The sequence below is a fragment of the Aspergillus brunneoviolaceus genome (assembly GCF_003184695.1).
Source record: "Aspergillus brunneoviolaceus CBS 621.78 unplaced genomic scaffold BO95scaffold_25, whole genome shotgun sequence".
Taxonomy (NCBI): Eukaryota; Fungi; Ascomycota; class Eurotiomycetes; order Eurotiales; family Aspergillaceae; genus Aspergillus; species Aspergillus brunneoviolaceus.
The window spans coordinates 174,769-195,457 of record NW_020290755.1 but is presented as its reverse complement, the minus strand read 5'-3'; the positions used below and the strand labels follow the sequence as shown (position 1 = coordinate 195,457).

Below are 20,689 nucleotides of genomic sequence, written 5' to 3'. Positions count from 1 at the left end.
TTACGTATCATATGATAGCATACTGTGACTCATATTTTGCTGCCATACTCGTAGTATTGAAATGTTACGGTCAAGGCAGGGACAAAGCATGTTATGCCACGTGACTGGTAGACGATTTTCTCTTGCCTGAGGCATCGACGCTTAACCCGGTTCCTCGTCTACCTAGAGAGGCTTACCGGCCAAAATAATTCAGGCACACAAGTCCCTGATACCTCAATCTGAACCGCCGAGTCGCTGCTGACCATACCAGAGCATCTGTGGCTGTAACAAAGAGCAGGGTGCTGAATCATCTGATGCATGCTCTTGGTGTAGACAATCTGTTCAGATTATCTGGAATCAGTAAAAATCTGTGGAGCCTCGGGGCAATAGGAGCTAGCACCGCGACCGCTATAGATTGTTGGCGACCACGTCTCTACCAGCCGCACCGAAATATTTATAGCAAATCAGGTATGTCCCAGTCCTGACTCGGGATGATGGCCTTGCTGCACACATGTGGTCTAGGTCTGACTCATTCCTGATCTGTCCCAGGACCTTAAGACGGAGCCGTGAGACTTACTCCAATGCAGCAGCTTCTGGTGGATCACTCACAAATCTGCATACCATTTCTAGCTCTTGTGCATTGAAGAGAAGAAAATTCGAATTCAACAGGTTCTCGACTTCAGCAAACATGGGCGACTCAAGCAAACCTATCCGATATGTTGATGTCGGTAAACTCATTGCGAATATGCAAGAATATCCTTGTATATTGTTCACTCGCTGATGGCCACGCTAGATCGGAATCAATCTCAGTGACCCTGTCTTCATGGGTAATTACCATGGAAAGCAAGTTCATGACAACGACATGGATGACATTGTCCAGCGAGCTCAGCATGTGGGTTGCGAGAAATTTATGGTGACAGGCTCCGACTTGGAGGAGTCGCGGCGGGCTATTGAGATTGCACAGAAGTATCGTATGTCCTTCCCAATATACTTTCATCTGTATGCAACCTGACGTCCTCTGCAGCGGGGTTCTGCTATGCTACGGTTGGAGTTCACCCGTGTCAGGCGAAGCTCTTTGATGAACATCCTGGCGGACCTGCAAAAATGCTAGAGGAGCTTAGAACGCTAGTGTTCGAGGCCAAAGCATCAGGCCAAGCTGTTGCGTTTGGGGAGTTTGGTCTAGATTACGATCGGCTTTCCTTGAGCGCAAAGGAGCCCCAGCTGAAATATTTCGAAGCTCAATTGGATCTGGCGGTGGAGGTGCAACTCCCTCTCTTTCTCCATTCCAGAGCTGCCAGCGAAGATTTCGAACGTCTTCTGGCGCCCCGCCTTGAAAAGCTTCCGAAGAAAGGCCTCGTGCACAGTTTTACTGGAACACTTGACGAGATGAATCGAATGGTCGCCCTAGGTCTCGATGTCGGTGTTAACGGCTGCAGTCTGAAAACGGAGGAGAACCTGGAAGTAGTCAAGGCCCTGCCACTTGAACGGCTTCAGATTGAGACTGATGGTCCTTGGGTATGTGTTTTACCTAGGATTTCTCAAACCTTTGATTGACATTAACTGTTCAGTGTGAAATCCGTCCCTCTCATGCATCTGCGAAGTATCTCGAAGGAGCCCCTCCGCTTCCCAAGGCTGTGAAAAAGGAGAAATGGCAAAAGGGACTTATGGTGAAGGGTCGCAATGAGCCTGCAGCAATCGCCCACGTTGCGCATGTCATCGCCAAAGTAAAAGGCATCACTGTCGAGGAAGTTTGTGAAGCGTAAGTCCATTCTCTTTCTATTACCCTCTTCTCGGTTTCCGATGTGACATGAAATATTGATTCAATGAGCAGTGCATGGAACAACTCAATCCGGATGTTTGGGCTTGGTGTCGATACACCATAAATTTTGTTCATGATATCTTTCCCGGTCGTTGCCCAATCCGGGGGAGAACACCGTCCCGCAAATTATGAATACTAGATCCTTAGATATAGAAGAGACGAGGCAGTTTGCACGAGAATATTATCAATGAAAGCTACTTGACCTCTGTCGATAAGAGTACCGTTCCTAATTCTTTGTTGCCTCATCCTGGAACCTTGGATCGGTGGTGTTCGGACCACTACCACTGCGAACCACGGTCCTTGCCTGATGATTCAACACCAGTCAGAGCTGTCTGACGGAATACTAGATCAGCCCAGCGGGTGTCTAATTAGCTAGCTAACTATTGTCGAACCTCTCTTGTGGTGTGGCAGGATAGATCCGAGGCAGCATGTCATTCTTCCATACAGTATGTGCCCGGAGGAACAGGCAACTTGGAAGTGAGGCTAACATACCTTTCTTAATTCCTTGCCCCTCAAACCTCAACTAGTCATTCTACATTCACTGCACAGCACTTGGTGGCTCGCCACATGTGCTTTGCCTTCTAGAAAGATGCTTGGTATGATTTACGTCGGCTTATTTTCTGATGACATTTTGGTTTTTCCTGGCTCACCGCCCTGTACTGTACCTGTAGTCGCACCACCACCACCACCACCCTTGCTCTTGTCTCTTTCCTTGTTTACCTTTCTACGTGATTGTAGTCTTCTTCTCTCCAACTCTCTCAAGAACAACAACCTCGACTTTCCAGACCTCACCTTCTGACCCGTCTAAACCCGGTCCCTCATATTGGTCACCATGTCTTCTTTTTCTAAAATCATGTTGGCTTGAAGCTTGTGGGTTAGACCCTTTCGAGTCTATCACCAACCTCTCTCTTAGCAGATCTCGCGCTGTCGCTGTTTAGTCAGATCTTGCATGAGAATCCTTCTTTCGTGGTGCATTGGATCCGTCTATCTCTCTCTCTCCCCAAAATTCAGCTTTTCATTGGCATTCTATCGGTTCATAGTGCCCCCTGAGCTCTCTTATCCATTCGTTTATCAGGACTTCGAGCCAGACGGCGACAGGGAATTGGCAATCTAACACAATGACGTCTCCGTTAACGGCTCAAAGCTCCAACAGCTCTCTCCAGAGCTCTTGTGGTAGGTTGTTTGTCTTTTCTGTGGGAACATCGATCATGTTCACACTCCTATCCGTATTGTTCAAGTTGCACTAACCTTCACAGAATCAGTGCGCCGCAGGGCATCCTCGATGGGAAATGAGTTCATGCCGTCAGAGTTCCCTGAGAATTTTGGAGAGGTTGTTAAAAGTGTCTATCGATCTGCTTTCCCGCAACCGTGGAGCTTCTCTGCGCTCAAAAAGCTTGGCCTTCGGACTATAGTGTATGTGGGCCATTCGTGTGTCTGATCCCTGCTCACCACCCCTCAGCACTTTGGTAGACGAGCCTTATACGCCAGAGCACATGAGCTTCCTCAAGGAAATGGGGATCGCGCACATCCGTATCCTTGTCGAACCCAACAAGGATCCTGCAGTCAAGTCTCCAGACTACGTTATCTGTCAGGTATTGGAAGTCTTGCTCAACAAGGCCAATCACCCTGTTCTTGTCCATTGCAACAAGGGAAAAGTAAGGCTTATCCAGGGTGTTATACGAGCTTGGCTAATCGAAATTGCTGCAGCATCGGACCGGCTGTGTGGTCGCCTGCTTCCGCAAGATTCAAGGTTGGCGCATTGAAGATGTGCTGGCTGAGTATCAGACATATTCGTTCCCCAAGTCAAGGCCGCTGGATCAGAAATTCATCATGGCGTTTGACGCCTCCCAGCTCTCTAGCCTGGCACAGATCTCTGGCGTGAAAATGTGGCAGTCTGCCAGTCTGCCGAAGGCATTATCTGAAGAGAATGCCAAGGATCAGGCTTCATCCTCGAGTCGGCTTCTACCCTCTCTGGGCAAAATATACGTGACTTGATAACCCTATGTCGATGGAACTCACGCTGTTCTTTTCTGTCATCTGTGGTGTGCCTGGTCATCGCAGTAGTCGGTGGTCTGACAACGCAAGTTTTTCAGCTACGTCAATGTCGTTGCAATCTTGGCCATGAAACCGGCTGATGAATCACACCACCTAGCTCTTGTCGCCTCTCGTTCTGCATCAAAATCTACTCTTTTGATTAGAACACTGGCCATCAGTGAAAGGCTTGTGTACCCAGAGCGAGAGCCACTCAAACTCCGCAGCGCTCCGCGATGTCTAGAGGCTCCATCAATTTGACTGCTTCTGGAAGGGTTGGATGCACGATATACCCAGTCATCATTTAGTTACCCATGTGATTTTGATATTGTGGATGGGTGTATGGCAGGGATGTGTCAGAAATTCTAGCCTGAGATCAAGAGAAGCGAATCGTAGAAAGACAATAGACCTGGAGAAGAACAAGTTGTAGGCCATAGTACACTAATGTAGAGAATAATCCACATTGATTGACAGTTTTAAGCGAACATATCTAAGCTAGTCGTTCTGAGTAGCTTTCTAACCGTCATTTCAGTGTCTTTGATTGTTTTTTTGAGCTGCTGGCAAACATATGCCATACTATACCATTCTACGAGTGATTCTCAGTGGCGTTCAAGTTCACTATTTAGGTTGTGATCATAGAATCTTATACATCATGTCATCATCTTCTTCGAAATCCTCAATGTCGGATATGAGTGCTGGAGAACCTGGACAAGGCAATTGGCTCGCAATGGCTAGCTCCATTGAACCTCTTTCTGTGGTGTCCCACAACCTCTCATTGACAGAACATGTACAGTTCTCATCAACTGATAAGAGAGAGTTTGTCTGGGATGTGCAATCAAGCCTGAAATAGTCCTCAATGCCTAAGTAGTCCTCAGAAGCCATGTCGACTTTCTCGGTAGCAGCGTGGTTGAAACAGTTCGGGACCTCTTCCGTCGAACCAGTTATTAGGAGAGATTCATGAGCATATGCTTCGTCCAAGTCTGTAGGATTGATCTCGTCCAATCGGCTCAGCTTCTGTGAGGCTTCTGCCTTGTAGAGTTGTTTTTGAGCAAGAGTCCAGAATGCCGCCTGGAGAATGTTTTCCGTATCTACTGCCGTCAATGGGAGACTGTCCGGTACGTATGCGACCTTCATACTGCTGACAATCTGTCGCAAAGAATGATTCATGGGTCGCTTCAACATGGATGTCAGGGACTTGACGAGCGATGTGATAAGCAGCGAACGTTGGCTCATTGCCTGCAACATGATTAGTAACCCAGATACTATGAGTACCTCAGGAAAGCAGATTACTTCACTGTACCCAGGGCTAAAGACTGACGGCGCCATTCTCGGAAGACTTTGCATTTGTGCCGTCTCTGGATCCGGCTCTGTCTGTCCTTGCTCATGACTGTTGCCAATCAACAGGTAGCTCAATCCGGCACGAAGTAGGTGTTGTAACGCTTGGTGGTTGGCGTTGCAGCTTCCAGCTGCTGGTTCTGAGTGAGGGCTTGAGAGCATGGTGCTATCCGGGCTATTATCCATATCTGCAAGCTCTTCTGTGAAATCTCTGGTATCAGAGAATTCGGGAATGTCCCTTTTGTCGAGCTCTGAAGACTGCAAGGTAGTAGATTCTAGCATCAGTTCTTCAAACTCAGGACCCGGTGCTTTCCATGCCATTTCTCCGAGACTCGCCATGATCAGCGCGGGAGGATGTGGCTGCACTTCGGGATCTGTGGGCATGAAAGCTAGACTTATGTTGACTGTAGATATACTAAAAGTCTCGATGTATGGCGGAGGGATGGGCTTCCCTGATGTCTGCACAGCCTTTGGAACTCTGCGGCTCACTGTTGGCAAGACAGCAGGTTGTGTGAGCGATCTTCCAATTCCGAAGGCTAATTGAAAGCTCGGAGGGGGTTTGTGATCGAAATATTCGCAGCTTTTGTACATGATAGCCAAGCCTAACTCTTTCCAGAGCTGAGAGCCAGAATTGTGTTAGCAACATTTTTAGACTCATCTTGTGAGGAGTATGTTACTGTGATTACCTTTGCATTGCAGAGCATCTCCCCCACAACTGGCACAAAAGTGGAGACGGTGACATTGGATACGTTATGAGCATTTATGGATATGTTCAGTTTGATCTCTGGTGCTTCAGCCACCCAAGCCCTTCTCATGGTCATTAGATGTATGAGATGCATGTCGCGTGCGGCAATTTGGGGTCTTCTGCGGGATTGTATGAATATGGAGACATTCATTGTGAGAGTCAAAGTTGAGTCTGAGGAATGGAAATCGGCTCTGCCTAGGTCTATTGTTGCTTCCATTTTGGATCGTCTGATATGAACTGAATTAGTGGGGAAAAGTGCCTCTATTCAAGCAGATACATAGTCGATGGTTTGACGAGGATAGATGCCCGGTGCTAAATGAAGCAAACACTGGCAAAATATGTAAGTGCCTCAACACAGCAACACCCGACTGCCAAGAAGTGCATATCTATTGCTTGTATCTGAAGCTATTAGCCCACACGCTCTGTATTCTACTTTGCGCCCTCGTCCAGAATAAACATTGAAAGATAATTGATAGCTTTGTTCCAGTGCTTCGTCTTACATCATAGACTTGGCTGCCGAGGCACCAATACGATAAGTGAATCGAGACTATACAACTAGAGGGAGGTAAGAACTCCTTTTGTGCCACGTGAGCACCGTTCAAGCGAGTATTTCCAAGTTTCAAAACTCCAGTCGTCAAATAATACTGCGCAAGATTGACCGAAGTTGGGCAATAATATTTGTACACAACTGACAGTCCCTCAATGCCCAGCTACGTTGCTTGTTGACATTTATTTTTAGAGCTGCTTATCGATAAGAGTATCACGTGCCTTGGGGTTTGATTATCTGGCCCCTAGACATCCTCCGCATCGAGGAATCTCGAATTCAGGAGTCCAACAATCAGCGATGCCCAGGGATGAAGGTGAAGATCATTTCCTGGCGGACAAAGATAGCCCCAACGGGCTGGATTCCCAGCCCCTTCTGTCACCCGTCGAGGACCACGAAACTACAAACCATGCGAATCCCGCCAGCGCGACCCGCAGCAGCAGCGGACAGCAGCCGCATCACTCCTCTATATCTCAGCCGGTCCCAGAAGGACAACGACGCACCCCTCGTACCATGAACCGCGTTCGCTTCGACCTGGAGGAAGAAACGGACGAAGAGCGTCGCTCGGAACATCACCCTCGCGATTCAGACGATATCTCATGGCTGGAGGAAGAAGACTATGGCCACGGCGACGGCCGGCGGCGCCAGATGGTCCCTTTGTTGACGGATATCGAAGCCCCCAGTGTCACGCTCGCAACGTCCGATGAATTCTTCCCGGAAGAACACCTGGAAAGTGCTCGTCCAAGGAGCGGGATGCGCATGGCTTTCATGAATATGGCCAACAGCATCATTGGGGCAGGCATAATTGGACAACCTTACGCACTTCGCCAGGCAGGATTGGTGATGGGGTTGGTGCTGCTCGTCGGACTCACAATCGCAGTAGACTGGACCATTCGACTTATAGTGGTCAACTCAAAGTTGAGCGGGGCAGATTCGTTCCAGGCGACCATGCAGCATTGCTTTGGCAAAAGCGGACTTATCGCAATCTCAGTTGCGCAGTGGGCTTTCGCTTTTGGTGGTATGATCGCGTTCTGCATCATTGTTGGGGATACAATACCGCATGTCCTGGGAGCCTTGTTTCCTTCGCTACGAGATATGTCATTCTTGTGGCTCTTGACCGACAGACGGGCCATCATCGTGCTCCTGGTCCTAGGAATTTCATATCCGCTGTCTTTGTACCGGGACATTGCTAAGGTTCGGCATGTAATGCTTTTGCAGCACTCTGAGACTCACAAGTTCATAGTTAGCAAAAGCGTCCGCACTGGCCTTGGTCAGCATGGTCGTCATCGTGGTTGCTGTGATCACCCAGGGCTTTAGAGTGCCCTCCGAGTCGCGCGGCGATGTAAAAAGTCTACTGTTTGTCAATTCAGGCTTTTTCCAGGCTGTTGGGGTGATATCATTCGGTACGATCGCGTTCCAGATCCAGATCATATAACTGTACTAACAGTCCACAGCATTTGTCTGCCGTAGGTTATGTCATTCAGGCCACATTACACTGGGACTAATAGCTTGGAAGACCATAACAGCCTCCTTATCTATGGCTCATTAAAAAAGCCGACACTAGACCGCTTCGCGAAAGTGACACATTACTCTACAGCAGTCTCCCTTCTGACCTGCCTCGCCATGGGTGTTTCCGGGTTTCTATTCTTTGGCTCGCAGACCCAAGGCAATGTACTCAACAATTTCCCATCAGACAACATTCTGATCAATATAGCACGACTGTGAAGTCTTCTCGCCTTAATGTACTGAGACATCGCTGGGCTGACTTTTGCTAGATGCTTCGGCTTGAACATGCTCACAACTCTTCCGCTGGAGGCATTCGTATGTCGATCAGTCATGACAACCTATTACTTCCCCGACGAACCTTTCAACATGAACCGGCACTTGATCTTTACCTCTGCGCTTGTTGTTACTGCGGTTGCTATGGCTCTGATCACTTGTGACTTGGGGGCAGTCTTTGAGTTGATCGGCGCCACGAGCGCAGCGGCCCTGGCCTATATTTTCCCTCCCTTATGCTACATAAAGCTTAGCAATGCCTCTCAGAAGGCTAAGATACCAGCCTATCTATGCATTGTTTTCGGGGTAGTCGTGATGGCAGTCAGTCTGCTTCAAGCTGTTGCGAAAATGATAAGTAGTACGTTCACTGCTCACCCGACTAACAGCATGCATCCTGCTAATTAACTCAACCACATTTATAGATGAAGGTGGTGCAAGTACCTGTGCTGCCTAGGCAAGGTACTGTAAGAGCCATTAGATCTTGCAACCTTGCTTCTGCTTTACTGGTGTCGTATAACTGATAGACTTTATTCAATCCCTCATTCACAAATTATGTACATAGAGAAGTGTATTAACAAGGTGAATCATTCTGTTCAGGGGCTCTGAAAAGGAGCTCCATGGACTCAAGTGAAGCAAACTCTCCTCTGGGAGCAACACAGATACCTAGATTTTGTGTAGGGACAATATGGTCTTTCAGTATACTATCATCCTTCAGATACTGATTTTCTCCTAAAAGCAGTCTTTGATTCATGATCAATATCAGTGGAGGCAATGAGAGGGACAGATGAGGCAGCGCACTACAAGGTCTAGGTTTTGGTGTGAATGTCATTTGCTAGGTTGTATCTGCGATGTTGTGCGCGTTTGCATGGTAACGCAGTTAACAGTTTCCACTCCCTGTTTCTGCTCCCTGCCTCCTGACCCCACCACTGTCCTCTTCATCATCTGTTTTTGCATGTGTTCCAATTTTACCCTTCTCGTTACTTCATCATTCATTCTACTTTCCAAAAGAGGGACTGGCTCTGTTTCCCGAACCCGGTAGAGTTGAATGTATGAAGTGCAGGTCTCATGCTCTTCCTTTGCACCTCTTCATTTCTACTTCGTCAACTACTGCTGCACATTGGCTTAGCTGGTTCTAGTATGTTTATAAACACCTGAAATCGTCCTCAGATCTATCCTTTTGTCAACTGTCGCTACCTTGCTTCTCTTTTCCTGACACCCAGCATTCTCACATTATCTTCTCGTCTCTCTGAAGCCTATCCTGGGGATCATAGCCATCTGGAAATCATGGATCAGAATGCAGCTGAACGCCTGAAGAGGCTCCAAATGGTAGGTCGTGTGTTTCCAACGATCTGTTCCTCCGTCTTTCGTTCGATCGCCCGCAGCTACTAACATAACTCGCCTCTACTCAGGACGACCTCGGCACGGCCAGACGAGAATTCATTTCAACCAAAGATGGCCCACGACGAGTGCTGAATGTGGGGTTGGACACCATAGAAGCAAGCAGAGAGTCCAACCAACCTGGAACGAAAGCCCAGCTCATGGCGCAGAAGAATAAGGCCCAACTCGCGGATTGGTCGAGTAAGTGCATCCTCCAGTGCTCCTCGCCCGACCTGCTTTCTATTGGGTTTCTGGTTCTTCGCTAATTCGAATTCAAAGATATCCACAAGACAATAGGTGATACTGGAGACCTTGAGAATCTCGATAGTCTTCTTGATGGCCAGACTCATCGTCTTGGGCTCGCTGCTTTGTTACATTCGAGGCCACATGACTTTGCTCCAATCAGGGGAGGTATGAATCGTGGGCGTGGTGGAGGCGTAGCAGGGACTCGAGGTCGTCAGGGGAAGCCAAGTGTATCGAAGTAAGTCAACTCACCAAAAGCCATATTACCATCAAAAACTAACGCACGAGACATTGATGATAGGGTTCTCGGTCAAGGAGGTGTCTCGAAATCTGGCAATCATGCTTTCAAAATAGATCAGAAGCAGACTCGTGAGGTCTAATCGTATCCAAACCCGTCTTCATTGCTTATTTGCTTTCTCTAGGTGCTCGAAAGCCGATCCCTAACCCACTAACCAAAGTTCGAAGACCCATGTAAGCTACCTTTTTGTTGCCTCAAAAACCATCTGACTCTGTCTCCAGGGTTGACTATTCCTCGAAAATCAGTCCCCCTGAAGATTTTATGGCTGCTGTTCAGGGTCTAGTCAACGTGAAGACTGCTTGCATAAACTCCACTGTTGCACTAGAAATGTCTAACGGTGATAGTTCGAGACCAGGCCAATCGCCTCCTGCAAAGAAAATACCAGGTCAAGTCCTATCTCGCTCCACGCAACCTGCTCTTGCAGTAGATCATGGCCCAAGCCAAAGGCCTCCCACCGTGACTAGAGCCCTGGGTCAAAGACCTCTCGAAAAGTCGCTTCCTCCTCAAGCCCAAGCGCCTCGAGCTCTTGCTCAAAAGCCTCCGTCTGCGACATACAACGAGTCGAGTCAACCTCTTCTCAGAAAGCCATCACTTTCGGAATCCGACATATCGAGAGATTCAAGCAAAAGGACACCTTCTTCCACGATCACCACAAACCAGAGCAATCCTCAGAAACTGGTTCCAGCTTCTGACGCCATGAAGAATCCAAGACAGACACAGTCGACTGCGACGCTGAAGGCGAACCAGACACCACCCAAGGATACTGTGCATCCTGTCACAGTGACAATGAAAACTGCTCCTGTTGCTTCCAATCTGAGCAAGGAGCACGCACTGAGGTCCAACAACACTTCTGTGCAATCACAGGCTGCTGCACAAACACGCCCGACTCTGAACTCGCAGTTGTCCAAACCCTCAACTGCGCCATTACTGCGGGATGAAGGGCCTCTGCCTAAGAAGCCAGCAACCAAGGCTTATGGCAAGCCTCCATGTCAACCGGGTAACAAAGCCAATCGGGTTCCAGAGAAGCGAGGCACTGCAATGGAGGCAATTCCAGTGAACAAGGTGATCGTCAAATTACCTCCTAGCGAGTCAACTTTCAAGCCGAATTTAGATGTCCCAGTCACGCCCAAGAAGACCAAACCACTCGAGAACCTTGTGGCCGAAGAAAGCGAGGAGAAAGCACCTCCGGCGGTGGCTTGTGGGGAGCTTCTTGATCTTGATGGTTCTCCGTCACCCGAGGATGATTCGGCTGAACAGGGTCCGGCCGCTACAGCTGTAATGAGTCCCTCCTGTCAAGATCTGGAGGGATTGGTATTTCGGCAGGGCATTACACGGTATCCTACTCAAGGAGGCTCGACCTCTAGTGAAGCTTCGTCAACACCGACTAACTTTACGGAAACCACACGAGCTTTTCTTAGTCAAATTATGGCCAACGCCGAGTCTATGATCGATGAGGACAAGCAGGTGGTTGAGCGCAAAGTCGAAGAGCTTCGCAAAGAACTGAAATTTTTCTCTGTATCAGAAGCAGGGCGCCAATATTCCAATGAAATGTTCGAGAGAGGAAGAGAAGAGTTCAGCTCCGAGCTCAAATCCGAACCTGAGCCCGGTTATCAACATTGTCATACATGCCAGGAAAACCATAAAGCTCATGCTCATATGTCGCCTGAGACGGTCTCGGTGCTAACGGCTAAAGTGACATTCAATGCAGCCTTGGGTGTAGAAGACCCTTTGACACCCCTTGCACATAAGTCACAGACCCACCGTTCTGTTTTCCAGACACGTCTCAAGGGCACTGCGCCGCCATTTGAGCCAAGCAAGGTTTACCCTCCACTAAGCAGCACAGCTGAACCAGTGACCACTGAACAGGAGCGTCAGGAGTCTTGTATCACCAAGGCTGTCCGTCATTTGTACGGCAACCATCTACTTCCCGGGAGGTCTGGAAACCGGCCTGGCAACGGTAAGTTCTTATTCCTTCTTGTCTTTCGAATCCCGGGCAGTATTGCTTATGTTGGCACTTGCTGTCAGCTTCCGTCTTGGAGGATGTGAAGGTCCCAGCATTTAAAGGGCGATTCGGTCAAATGACTCTCGCGTCTACTCCCGTCAAACCGAACTTGACATCTCCACTTCTTTCGCAGACGGACGCGATCTCAGCCTCCCCTGCACTACAGAGATCTATACACGCCCCAAGAGTTTCAGTGAACAGGTCACCAGCATCTCGGACTCCCTCGAGAGGACTGGATAGCTCCAGGTATGCGACGCCTGCCCTGGACAAGCCTCTACGCTGAGCTTCTCGCAACCAGCACCCACCATCGCTACACAAGGTCTGTACCGTTAGCCAATTCACACTCACCTCTGGCCTGCATGAGCTGGCGTTGAGGTCTATCCGCATAATATCCCCTATCTGTTTCTTCTCCCCCGCCCAAAAACGAAGCTTTTGAAGGCGAACACGCAAGCTACATTTGTTTCGATGCTGCCATATCTTACAGCAACTACTTAATTGTCTATTTTCTAGTGATGTGCAAAGCCTGTATGGAAGGGCTAGAAAAGTATTTTGTTTGTAAATCCAAAGCAAACTGGCCAGTGAGCAGATTCCATTGAGCAAACCAGTTCATTTGATTCCTGTGATCGTTCCCATTCCCTGTGACGCCAATAATCCATAAGATCTGCCTAGTCCGAGTAATAATCGCGTATCATTAAAAAGTCGACCCTCGATTTGTAGAGTACATAGAGAAAATACCAATGCTACCGTTACTGCTGATGATGTTGGTGTGGCGGTTGCTGAGGTTGCTGCTGCTGCTGCTGGGGTGGAACCTGAGGCATTCCACTTTGGTTCATCCGCGGTCTTTTCGGATCCATGACCCCAGCTCCTCCCGGAGCAGACCCGCTGCCGCCCGAGGCCTGAGCATTCGTCATATCCGACAAGGGAGGCCGTTTCCCGTTGGCATTCTGATGAGCCACAGGCCCGCTGCCGCCGGGCAGTGGTGGACGGTTCGGCGGTGCGGCGGTCCCATTCCGGGGATCGAGGTTTGGACGGGTCAAGGGTCGATACGAAGACGTCGTCGACGGGCCTCGATTCATCAAGGGGCTGCCGACATTGTTGCTCCCGGGGGCCCCGATCTTCCGGTGCATGTCTTGCGAAGGGTTGATGAAGTCCCGCGCCGCCGCGGCGGGGTTGCCACCGGCCGCGGGCGATGCGTTGTTGTTGCCTCCGGATAGCATGGGTTTGGAGATGGGTTTGCTGGTGCTGTGGTCGAAGCCGGCGGTCTTGCGGATGGATGGACTCTCCGCGTGCGGGTCGAAGGCCGGCGCCGCGGCGGGGACCCCGCCGTGCGGGTTGTCTCGGAGGAGATCGACGGCGCGCGCGGAGAAGAACGAGGCGGAGGGGGTCCCCGGTGGAAGAGATTCGGGGATACCTGCCGTCGTTGTTGTTGTCGATGGGGCGCCGGGTTCACGTTTGATGGGGACGGACATCGGGCCGTTGTTACCACCTGCGGGCCCGGCTGCTGTTGCTGTTACCGGTGCGGGTGATGCTGCTGTGGGCACGGATGGAGCGGGAATCATTCTGCCATTCTGAAAGTTTGGTCGGGGCCCTGTAGGTGGCATGGGCCTCTGTTGGTCGCCAATTGCGGGGGGATTGGGGCGTCCGTTGAACGGCTGTGGAGCAGGATACTGTCTGGGGGCTGGGGGCTTGGATGGCGTTACCATCGCCGAGTTCGGTCTGATGGGTCCCCGGTAGTTGTTATTGTTATTGTTATTGTTATTGTTGTGAAAAGGTCGCTGATGAGTGTTGAGTGGAGTGGGTGGTTGCTGTGCCCGCTGTGATTCTGGTCCTAGCACAACCTCGTCTGGATTGCCCGTTTCGGTGACGCCGAAATCAGTTTCGTCAAACAGATCGCCTAGCGCGCAATAATGTTAGTGATCAGCTTTCGGGCAAGTTGATTGAGAGTGATAATAGCTGCGTACTTCCAAATTCGCCGTCGCCGTCGAAGGCCATTGAATCATCGAAGTTGGGCCGCTTTGCGACAGCAGCTGGACGCGGCGGCAGATCATCGTCCTCTGGCGATGGTTTGGGTTGCACGGGTTCTTTCTTGATAGGAACAAAATCTGGATGTCGATGTAGCTCATCGACATCCCATCTGGCCTAAAGTCGAAGAATGTCAGCAGAGGCGAGGTTTTCCTTGGTGAGGGTCGTCGCATACCGGCGCGGCTTTCACTTTGGTGACTTTTGACACATAGTCCTTGTCGTAGATACAGTTGCCCAGGACATTGCCGAAGTTTCGTAGCGCACGCTTGAGCGCATCTGTGGTGCCTTCTTTCTTTGCCTTTTCGAAGGCAGCTGCCTTGCCCTTGCAATTCTCGATGTGGCCGTACCCGATGTCCTAAGAATCGTTCCTTGTCTTAGAACCCGTTCATTGACTAATGCATCGCCACTTCAAAGGGCATACCTCATGATAAGTGCCATCCTTCAAGGTGACTCTCACTATTACGGAGAGACCCAGGCTGATTTTACCAGTGTTTTGACTCTCTTCAACCTATTGAATGGAGCGTATTAGTCATTGACCCGAGACAACATCTGTGGCCAAAGGGAGATCTGAAGAGGGGGCATACAAAGTCGATCTGAATGTTCTGAATCGAGCTCGACCATCCGTTGAACCCGAAGACCTCATTCGCAAGATTGATACATTTGTCAGCCGAGAGATAATGTACGCGCTGTCCCGCAGCACCCGGCCTTGACGAGATGTATTCGGGCCCCAATTTCTTGTCGAGACGTGCTTGCAAGGTCGCGATCTCCTGCGCGGTATATTCGCTTATACGTCGTTGTGGTTCTTCAAATGGGTTGGCGGAGAGACTCCCGCTTGAATTGGGCATCGCGATGGTAGCAGGGCCGCCCCGGTGCTGGTCGCCAACACTAAAGACGCGCGGTCAGTCGGTGTTGGCTTCGTCGCGGCTTGACAGGTATAAGAACACTTACGCGGGCATAGCAAAGTTAGGTTCTTGTAGATGCTTTACCGAGGTACTTCATCGAGCAACAGTCCTCCGTTAAGCTTGTAATGACCGATGAAAGGATCGAATGATGCTGTTGCCCCCGACGTGTCGAGGCGCGCCGGATGCCGACACGGCTTTATCGCGATGTCACGTGATGGTAATCGCAACGCAGATAACAATGGAAAGTGTCAATTAGTGCCAACGATCCTATGCCATCAGTTGCTGATTGAGGGTGGGTGAATGCGCCTAAAGAGAGCAAGTTTGACAGCTATTTGCAGTCTGGCCGGTTATCAATGTGGCTGTTACTTTGGCTTGATACTGAAGGAGAAGAAACGATGTTTGAACTTATAGAGGCAGGCAGCATTAGGCAGCCTTCGGCTTTGCCACACTAACGCTCCAACGCAGCCAGATTACTATCACTTTGCCGTCATTTGACTCGATCTCTCCTGCCCTCAATGTGTGTTTCTATCGGAGAATTTAGGTGGCAAGAGAATATAAACCAGAATGAACCCCTTCAAATCACTGAATCACAAGACTCGCGCTCGGGATAAGCCCCAGATCCTTCAAAGATTCACCAAATAATTCCGCATTGAATACTTTGCGAGGGAAGTTCTGAACGAAGCTCTGTACCTCAACTCCATCCTCCTGCTTGAGAGCCGCGGCAACTTCGAACAGGGTAGTTGTCACAGGGACCGTTTTCATGATATTGCCCTTGGGCGTTTGGAATCGCAGACGAGTTTCCGTGTAGGCCGATGCAGGCTTCGAGGAGACCGGGCCGGATGTCGTGGCTGCTGGGACTGGGGCTGGTTGCGCAGGAGGTGCTACACCAGCTCTCTCGGCTTTCTCACGCTCAGCCCGGAGTCGGCGCTCTTGCTTGTCCGCCTCAATCCTGGCTTTGACCCGCTGTTTAGCTTCGATGTCTGCCATCTTGTCCTTCTTCTTTTGTTCCGCTTCCTTCAGCCTTTGTTTCCTGTCCAGCTCCTCCTTGACGTCTTGTGAATCCTTGTTAGCTTTCCGCCGGATTGCCTGGGATAAGACCTGGTTAGCTTGAATCACAGGGTCTGGCAAGGACAGTAGTCCGCGTACCTCATTCCTCTTCTGGTCAACCTTATCCTGCTCAGACTGCACCGCTCGCTTGGCGGCCAGCCTTTCTCTGAGCTCCTGGAGTCTCGCTTGCCGTTGCTCATCAGTCAGTGGCGCAAGCTCCTCCGTTGACTCAGAGAAGTCGGTATGTTGGGATTTCGAGGCATGAAATTCAGCTTGGGCGTGGCTTCGGAATTTCTTGCCGCACTCGTTGCAGACTAGACTGCGAGCCTCTTCACCAGGCGCGAGTGCAGGACCTTCAGCCTCCTCATCTTCCTTGATTTCATCGATCGATTTGTCTTGGTTCTTTTCGAGCCATTCTAGAGCACCCTGCACTAAAGTGGTAAAAAAATGAAGCACGTCAGCAGTCGGCGACATTGAGGGCCAGAGGGAAAATCGTACGTCCGGTGCCTTTGGCGACTGCAAGCTGTGCTCTCTCCTTGTCAAAGCCCATCTCAATGAGCTGGTCTAGATCGGAGGCCATGGTCGCACGGGGTGGGTGCAATAATTGCTGATCGATGCGAGAAATTCGAATGGAGCGAGAGGGAGAGCCCAAAGGCGGGGTAATGAAGGCGGGGTTTTAGCCTGGGCAAAGTGACAGGCAGATGGAAATGTATCACGACCCTGTATACCACTCAATATAGTGAGAAAGAGAAGCAATAAAATGCAAGCTGCTATCGAAAAGGGTGGATGAGGTGGATGAGGGGAGGTCAACAGTGAGGGTGCGGGTGACGTATCGACAAGCTCGGGAGCGGAGCGGAGGAACAATCAATCAACTGCGGGATGACCCGCCAGCTAAGCTCGAAAGTTGAGCCAGTCCCAGGCTCGTTCCTAGGCCCACGGTCTGGGCTCTATACATCGCACCTCAGAGAAACACCCATTTTGCTCGTCAAGGAGCCTGAAGTCTTGGTGGTTCCTGGCATTTTTGCTTGGGCCACAAATGCAATCTCCGCAGCTTGCGTGAGGATTCTACTTCTATAGATAAATCTCGCCTGCGCAGAGAGAAAAAAACGGCCGCAATGACTTATCACTACAGTCGACGAGAGAGTACTATGATTAGTAGATGCTCTACGATGTTGATGACTAGTCGAACCAGTTTTGTCCAGGATTTGCGAACGTAGGACGAAGATGTCCCAAAGTTGGTCACTCCGTTCGAAGTCCCATCCAGTTAGAAGACGCTGCTGACACCAGAGTATTGTGGCTTATTTCACCAGACCTGGATCCTGAACCAGTACTTCGAGATAGTTGGGCGGAATCTTTTAACAAATCAAGGCCTTCGGCTTCTTTGCCTTTGTCCATGTCTGTTCTCTCCTCGGCCACGTTTGACTGCTGGGGCCGAGCGCAAGAGTCGTAGTCCTACCTACCAGCTGCGCCTTAGCTGAGTACACGTTGTTGCCGGTAGTTAGGTAACCTGTAAATCGTCTCATGATATCTAGCGGTGAGTCGTCGCAAGCCAATAGTGATGCTTCGTTGACAGGCTCAAAAAGAATCGGTGTGTGAAGCTGATTGCCATCAGAGGACCACCTACCTCTTGCCGGGTCGTTCCTCGTTATCTTGGGCTGTAAGGTTCGAGAACCGAAGCAGTATTAAGGCGAGACCGCGCATTCCAGAGATCATTATGCCTGAAGAATCAAGGCGTGGTGAACCCGTGGCGTGCAATCGGCTGGGCTATAATGTCCTTTGCGGGGTCGTGAAAGATCAACAATGCATGCAAGATATTGGCGTTTATTGACTGACAGGATGAGATATCAGTATCAGGACCTGGTAGAGAGTAGTATTTTTAGACGATGTCAAGCAGTGGATCCCGAATCTATGGACCCAGACAGGCGTGGCCGATAACTGATGGAGCCGGTAGATCTGTCCAAAATGTCCGATCGCAACAGCCCATGAGCATTGCGGTGCAGCAGCAACGAAGCCGACATATGAATCTGTAGTATGTACCGTGACTAGCTACGGAGTACTACTGCCTAGAATGCAGGTACTGGCCACGAATGATGCCTGAAACACCATGTCAAACGCCTTGATGACATCACCTGACCTGGACCTCCGTGGCCGTGCTGAGTCAGCGTGTCCCCGGCCCAACCAGCAGCAGTTGCGATGCCGAGTCCAACTCATTCATCATTACTCCGTACTATTCCAGCCTCTCCTCACTCTTCTTCCCCAATTCCAATTGCGCCTAAACATATATCCGCCCTGTCGTTGAGTTGGTTTGACCTTCTTCTTGTGAATTTCTTGCTGAGACATTTATCTTATTAATATTCTCTTTGTTAGGTAAATTCTCTCCGTCAGTCCTCCGCACTCCGTTGGCTACTCGGACCTGGCTGATTCTCTTTGTCACTCTAGCGCTCTCCCTCCTGTAGACAGGAAGACTCTCCCGCCGCCCTCTTCAGCCCGTTCCTTGGTACCTACACCACTCCTTATCCGCGCAACCCCCTTTCTCCCGCTCGAACTACCTCTACGCCGCGTATTCGCTATGTCTATCATTCTCGATCCCCCGGAGTTGGGCTTTCAGCGTGAGCAATACTCCCTCTCCCCTGGTCGAGCTTCTATACCAGCCATGGACCGCCCGGCTCACCGGTTCCAGGTCCCTTCAACCGTGAGGTGTGTCAGATGTTGCACTTGAAGAACGAGAGTGCGGAGCCTGTCGTCTTCAAGGTACGTATACGAGCCGGATCAGAATCAAAATGGCGAGCAAACTAACAAGCTCCCGTATACTAGGTCAAAACTACCGCCCCTAAGCAGTACGTGGCCAGTCCCTACTCCACACCCCTGAGTAACCGATACGTTTGAATCACAACTGACTGAGGGCCAGCTACTGCGTTCGTCCCAACTCGGGCCGGATAGATCCTGGCAAACATGTCGATGTCCAAGGTCGGTCTCACTGGGCTCCGTTTTCAAACCCCGTCACTCGGCTTAATGTCTGACAAGTTCGATAGTTCTGTTGCAGGCCATGAAGGACGAGCCTGCGCTAGATGCCAAGTGCAAGGACAAGTTTCTCGTTCAGACAGTCGCGGTCACTCGTGATATGGAGTTCGCCAATGTTACCTCGATTGTTGGTTTTCCGCCCGCCCTCTCCCACGGCCCCCAGATTCAAGTACAGAGCATCACCTAACCGGCGCAATAGTTTGAGAAAGCCCCCAAGACAGCACTCCAGGAGCGCAAAATTCGTGTGAACTGGCTGACCGCCGATGATGCCCCAGTTGAGGAACAAGGAGTCGAGGCGACTGGCGTAAGTTGTCATTTTAGCCCCTTACTTTCCTCATTCGTCACTTCGTTGACTAATCACGTTGCGCAGAATGTGCCCGATGAAGAGCCTCCTGCCTATACCTCGCCGCCGAACCCCAACTATCAGACTCCTGCTGCCGCGCTTACGAAGAGCGCGAACGACACGTCACCCATCCCACCGCCAGATTTCAGCGACAAGCCCAAGCGGGAAGTCTCCACCCCGCAGATCATCGAAAGCTCGGCCACGTCTTCAAAGTCACCCGTAGCAAGCGCTAGCGAAGACTTGAGAGCCCAATTGTCCGAGGCAAATTCGCAAATCTCAGCGCTGAAGGAGAAGTTGGCAGATCAGGGTCTGAGACAGCGAAAGATTGGAACCGATGCCGAGAAGGTGCCCGCGCCTTTGGCGCAACAGCAGCCACAGTCCGTGGAGGCTGGTGTGCCCGTGCAGATCGTGGCGGGTCTATGCCTGCTAAGCTTCTTGATCGCCTACTTCTTCTTCTGAATGTCTTGATCCCTCCCCTCTTTGTGTCCACTCTTTTTGAATTTCCTTTCCTGTGACCCCCTTTTCCCATCATGTTTCTTTACAGACCAACTGTATTCCCTTCTGCCAATTCTCTTACTTTACTACGTTGACAACAACAGCAGTGGTACGGTGCTATTATTTATTCGTTGTGACAGCCCGTTTATTCTTCTTCATGGTCGTTCTAATTCGGCCCGGTCTCCCCATGCCGTTTTCTTCTACTTGAGCAAGCACCCTTGTTTCTTCCATTGTCTTGTTGCTTTTTTTTCATATTTGATGATATGATGTAAATGGAGGCAGAGTTCTTGTTTCAGCCAGGCATGAAAACTTGAGATTCCATCGTCCAAGGTCGCGGCGACTTTAAGCTATGCTTGCGACATCTGGCCGCTGATAACACACACATTCCACATTTGACACCTTCTGGTACAACATGTCCCATGTGCCATCGGGTCGCGAGCCTTCCCGGCTTTAAGTTTGTCGGGTCATGACTCCGTGGTCTTCGACTCACCTCAACCACATTTGTTTTTTCTTCTTCTCGTTGCCTCCAGCCCTACACCTTGTTCGATGAGCGAGAACCTTTTTCTTCTAGACGGAATTCATGCGTTCCTGAACCAGGCAGTGAAACTCCACTGAGCTAATTACGATGATGCCACACCACGAATGTTCATAAATCCTTGCCGGGGATTCAGCCCTTTTGTTCTTCCATGCTCCTTCCAATATTGTTCCAA

At 50.3% G+C, this 20,689-nt stretch overlaps 8 protein-coding genes across 8 annotated transcripts; 5 read left to right on the top strand and 3 right to left on the bottom strand.

Moving 5' to 3' along the window:
- The first annotated feature begins 359 nt into the window (after positions 1-359).
- BO95DRAFT_441764 (3'-5'-exodeoxyribonuclease) lies at positions 360-2,094 on the top strand. The gene is made up of 6 exons (XM_025586258.1): positions 360-447; positions 529-703; positions 773-950; positions 1,004-1,494; positions 1,548-1,738; positions 1,811-2,094. The coding sequence occupies exons 2-6, from the start codon at positions 668-670 to the stop codon at positions 1,860-1,862; spliced, it is 948 nt and encodes a 315-aa protein (XP_025443363.1). The 5' UTR covers positions 360-447; positions 529-667; the 3' UTR covers positions 1,863-2,094.
- Positions 2,095-2,757: 663 nt separating this feature from the next.
- On the top strand, positions 2,758-4,095 carry yphA (tyrosine phosphatase family protein). The gene is made up of 4 exons (XM_025592355.1): positions 2,758-2,971; positions 3,055-3,211; positions 3,258-3,453; positions 3,506-4,095. The coding sequence occupies exons 1-4, from the start codon at positions 2,917-2,919 to the stop codon at positions 3,791-3,793; spliced, it is 696 nt and encodes a 231-aa protein (XP_025443362.1). The 5' UTR covers positions 2,758-2,916; the 3' UTR covers positions 3,794-4,095.
- Positions 4,096-4,462: 367 nt separating this feature from the next.
- BO95DRAFT_513553 (uncharacterized protein) lies at positions 4,463-5,548 on the bottom strand (the record flags this gene model as incomplete). Its single annotated transcript, XM_025591611.1, has 2 exons — positions 4,463-5,065; positions 5,120-5,548. The coding sequence occupies 2 exons, from the start codon at positions 5,546-5,548 to the stop codon at positions 4,463-4,465; spliced, it is 1,032 nt and encodes a 343-aa protein (XP_025443361.1).
- A 1,205-nt stretch (positions 5,549-6,753) lies between these two features.
- BO95DRAFT_411307 (putative amino acid transporter) lies at positions 6,754-8,811 on the top strand (the record flags this gene model as incomplete). Its single annotated transcript, XM_025584207.1, has 6 exons — positions 6,754-7,647; positions 7,697-7,856; positions 7,908-7,919; positions 7,970-8,174; positions 8,229-8,587; positions 8,652-8,811. 6 exons carry the CDS (start codon positions 6,754-6,756, stop codon positions 8,681-8,683), a joined length of 1,662 nt encoding a protein of 553 aa, XP_025443360.1. The 3' UTR covers positions 8,684-8,811.
- Positions 8,812-9,375: 564 nt separating this feature from the next.
- On the top strand, positions 9,376-12,715 carry BO95DRAFT_494152 (uncharacterized protein). Its single transcript, XM_025590781.1, has 7 exons — positions 9,376-9,555; positions 9,639-9,807; positions 9,904-10,087; positions 10,151-10,218; positions 10,272-10,320; positions 10,369-12,104; positions 12,173-12,715. The coding sequence occupies exons 1-7, from the start codon at positions 9,514-9,516 to the stop codon at positions 12,430-12,432; spliced, it is 2,508 nt and encodes an 835-aa protein (XP_025443359.1). The 5' UTR covers positions 9,376-9,513; the 3' UTR covers positions 12,433-12,715.
- Positions 12,716-15,389, bottom strand: BO95DRAFT_96786 (RAD52 DNA repair protein RADC). Its single transcript, XM_025592354.1, has 6 exons — positions 15,120-15,389; positions 14,756-15,056; positions 14,593-14,679; positions 14,347-14,526; positions 14,111-14,288; positions 12,716-14,043 (listed from the first exon to the last, which is right to left on the bottom strand). The coding sequence occupies exons 1-6, from the start codon at positions 15,125-15,127 to the stop codon at positions 12,896-12,898; spliced, it is 1,902 nt and encodes a 633-aa protein (XP_025443358.1). The 5' UTR covers positions 15,128-15,389; the 3' UTR covers positions 12,716-12,895.
- An 81-nt stretch (positions 15,390-15,470) lies between these two features.
- BO95DRAFT_441759 (uncharacterized protein) lies at positions 15,471-16,950 on the bottom strand. The gene is made up of 2 exons (XM_025586257.1): positions 16,220-16,950; positions 15,471-16,159 (listed from the first exon to the last, which is right to left on the bottom strand). The coding sequence occupies exons 1-2, from the start codon at positions 16,592-16,594 to the stop codon at positions 15,653-15,655; spliced, it is 882 nt and encodes a 293-aa protein (XP_025443357.1). The 5' UTR covers positions 16,595-16,950; the 3' UTR covers positions 15,471-15,652.
- A 1,666-nt stretch (positions 16,951-18,616) lies between these two features.
- On the top strand, positions 18,617-20,222 carry BO95DRAFT_441756 (putative integral ER membrane protein Scs2). Its single transcript, XM_025586256.1, has 6 exons — positions 18,617-18,871; positions 18,935-18,957; positions 19,029-19,087; positions 19,153-19,268; positions 19,341-19,445; positions 19,512-20,222. Exons 1-6 carry the CDS (start codon positions 18,827-18,829, stop codon positions 19,941-19,943), a joined length of 780 nt encoding a protein of 259 aa, XP_025443356.1. The 5' UTR covers positions 18,617-18,826; the 3' UTR covers positions 19,944-20,222.
- The last annotated feature ends 467 nt before the right edge of the window (positions 20,223-20,689 follow it).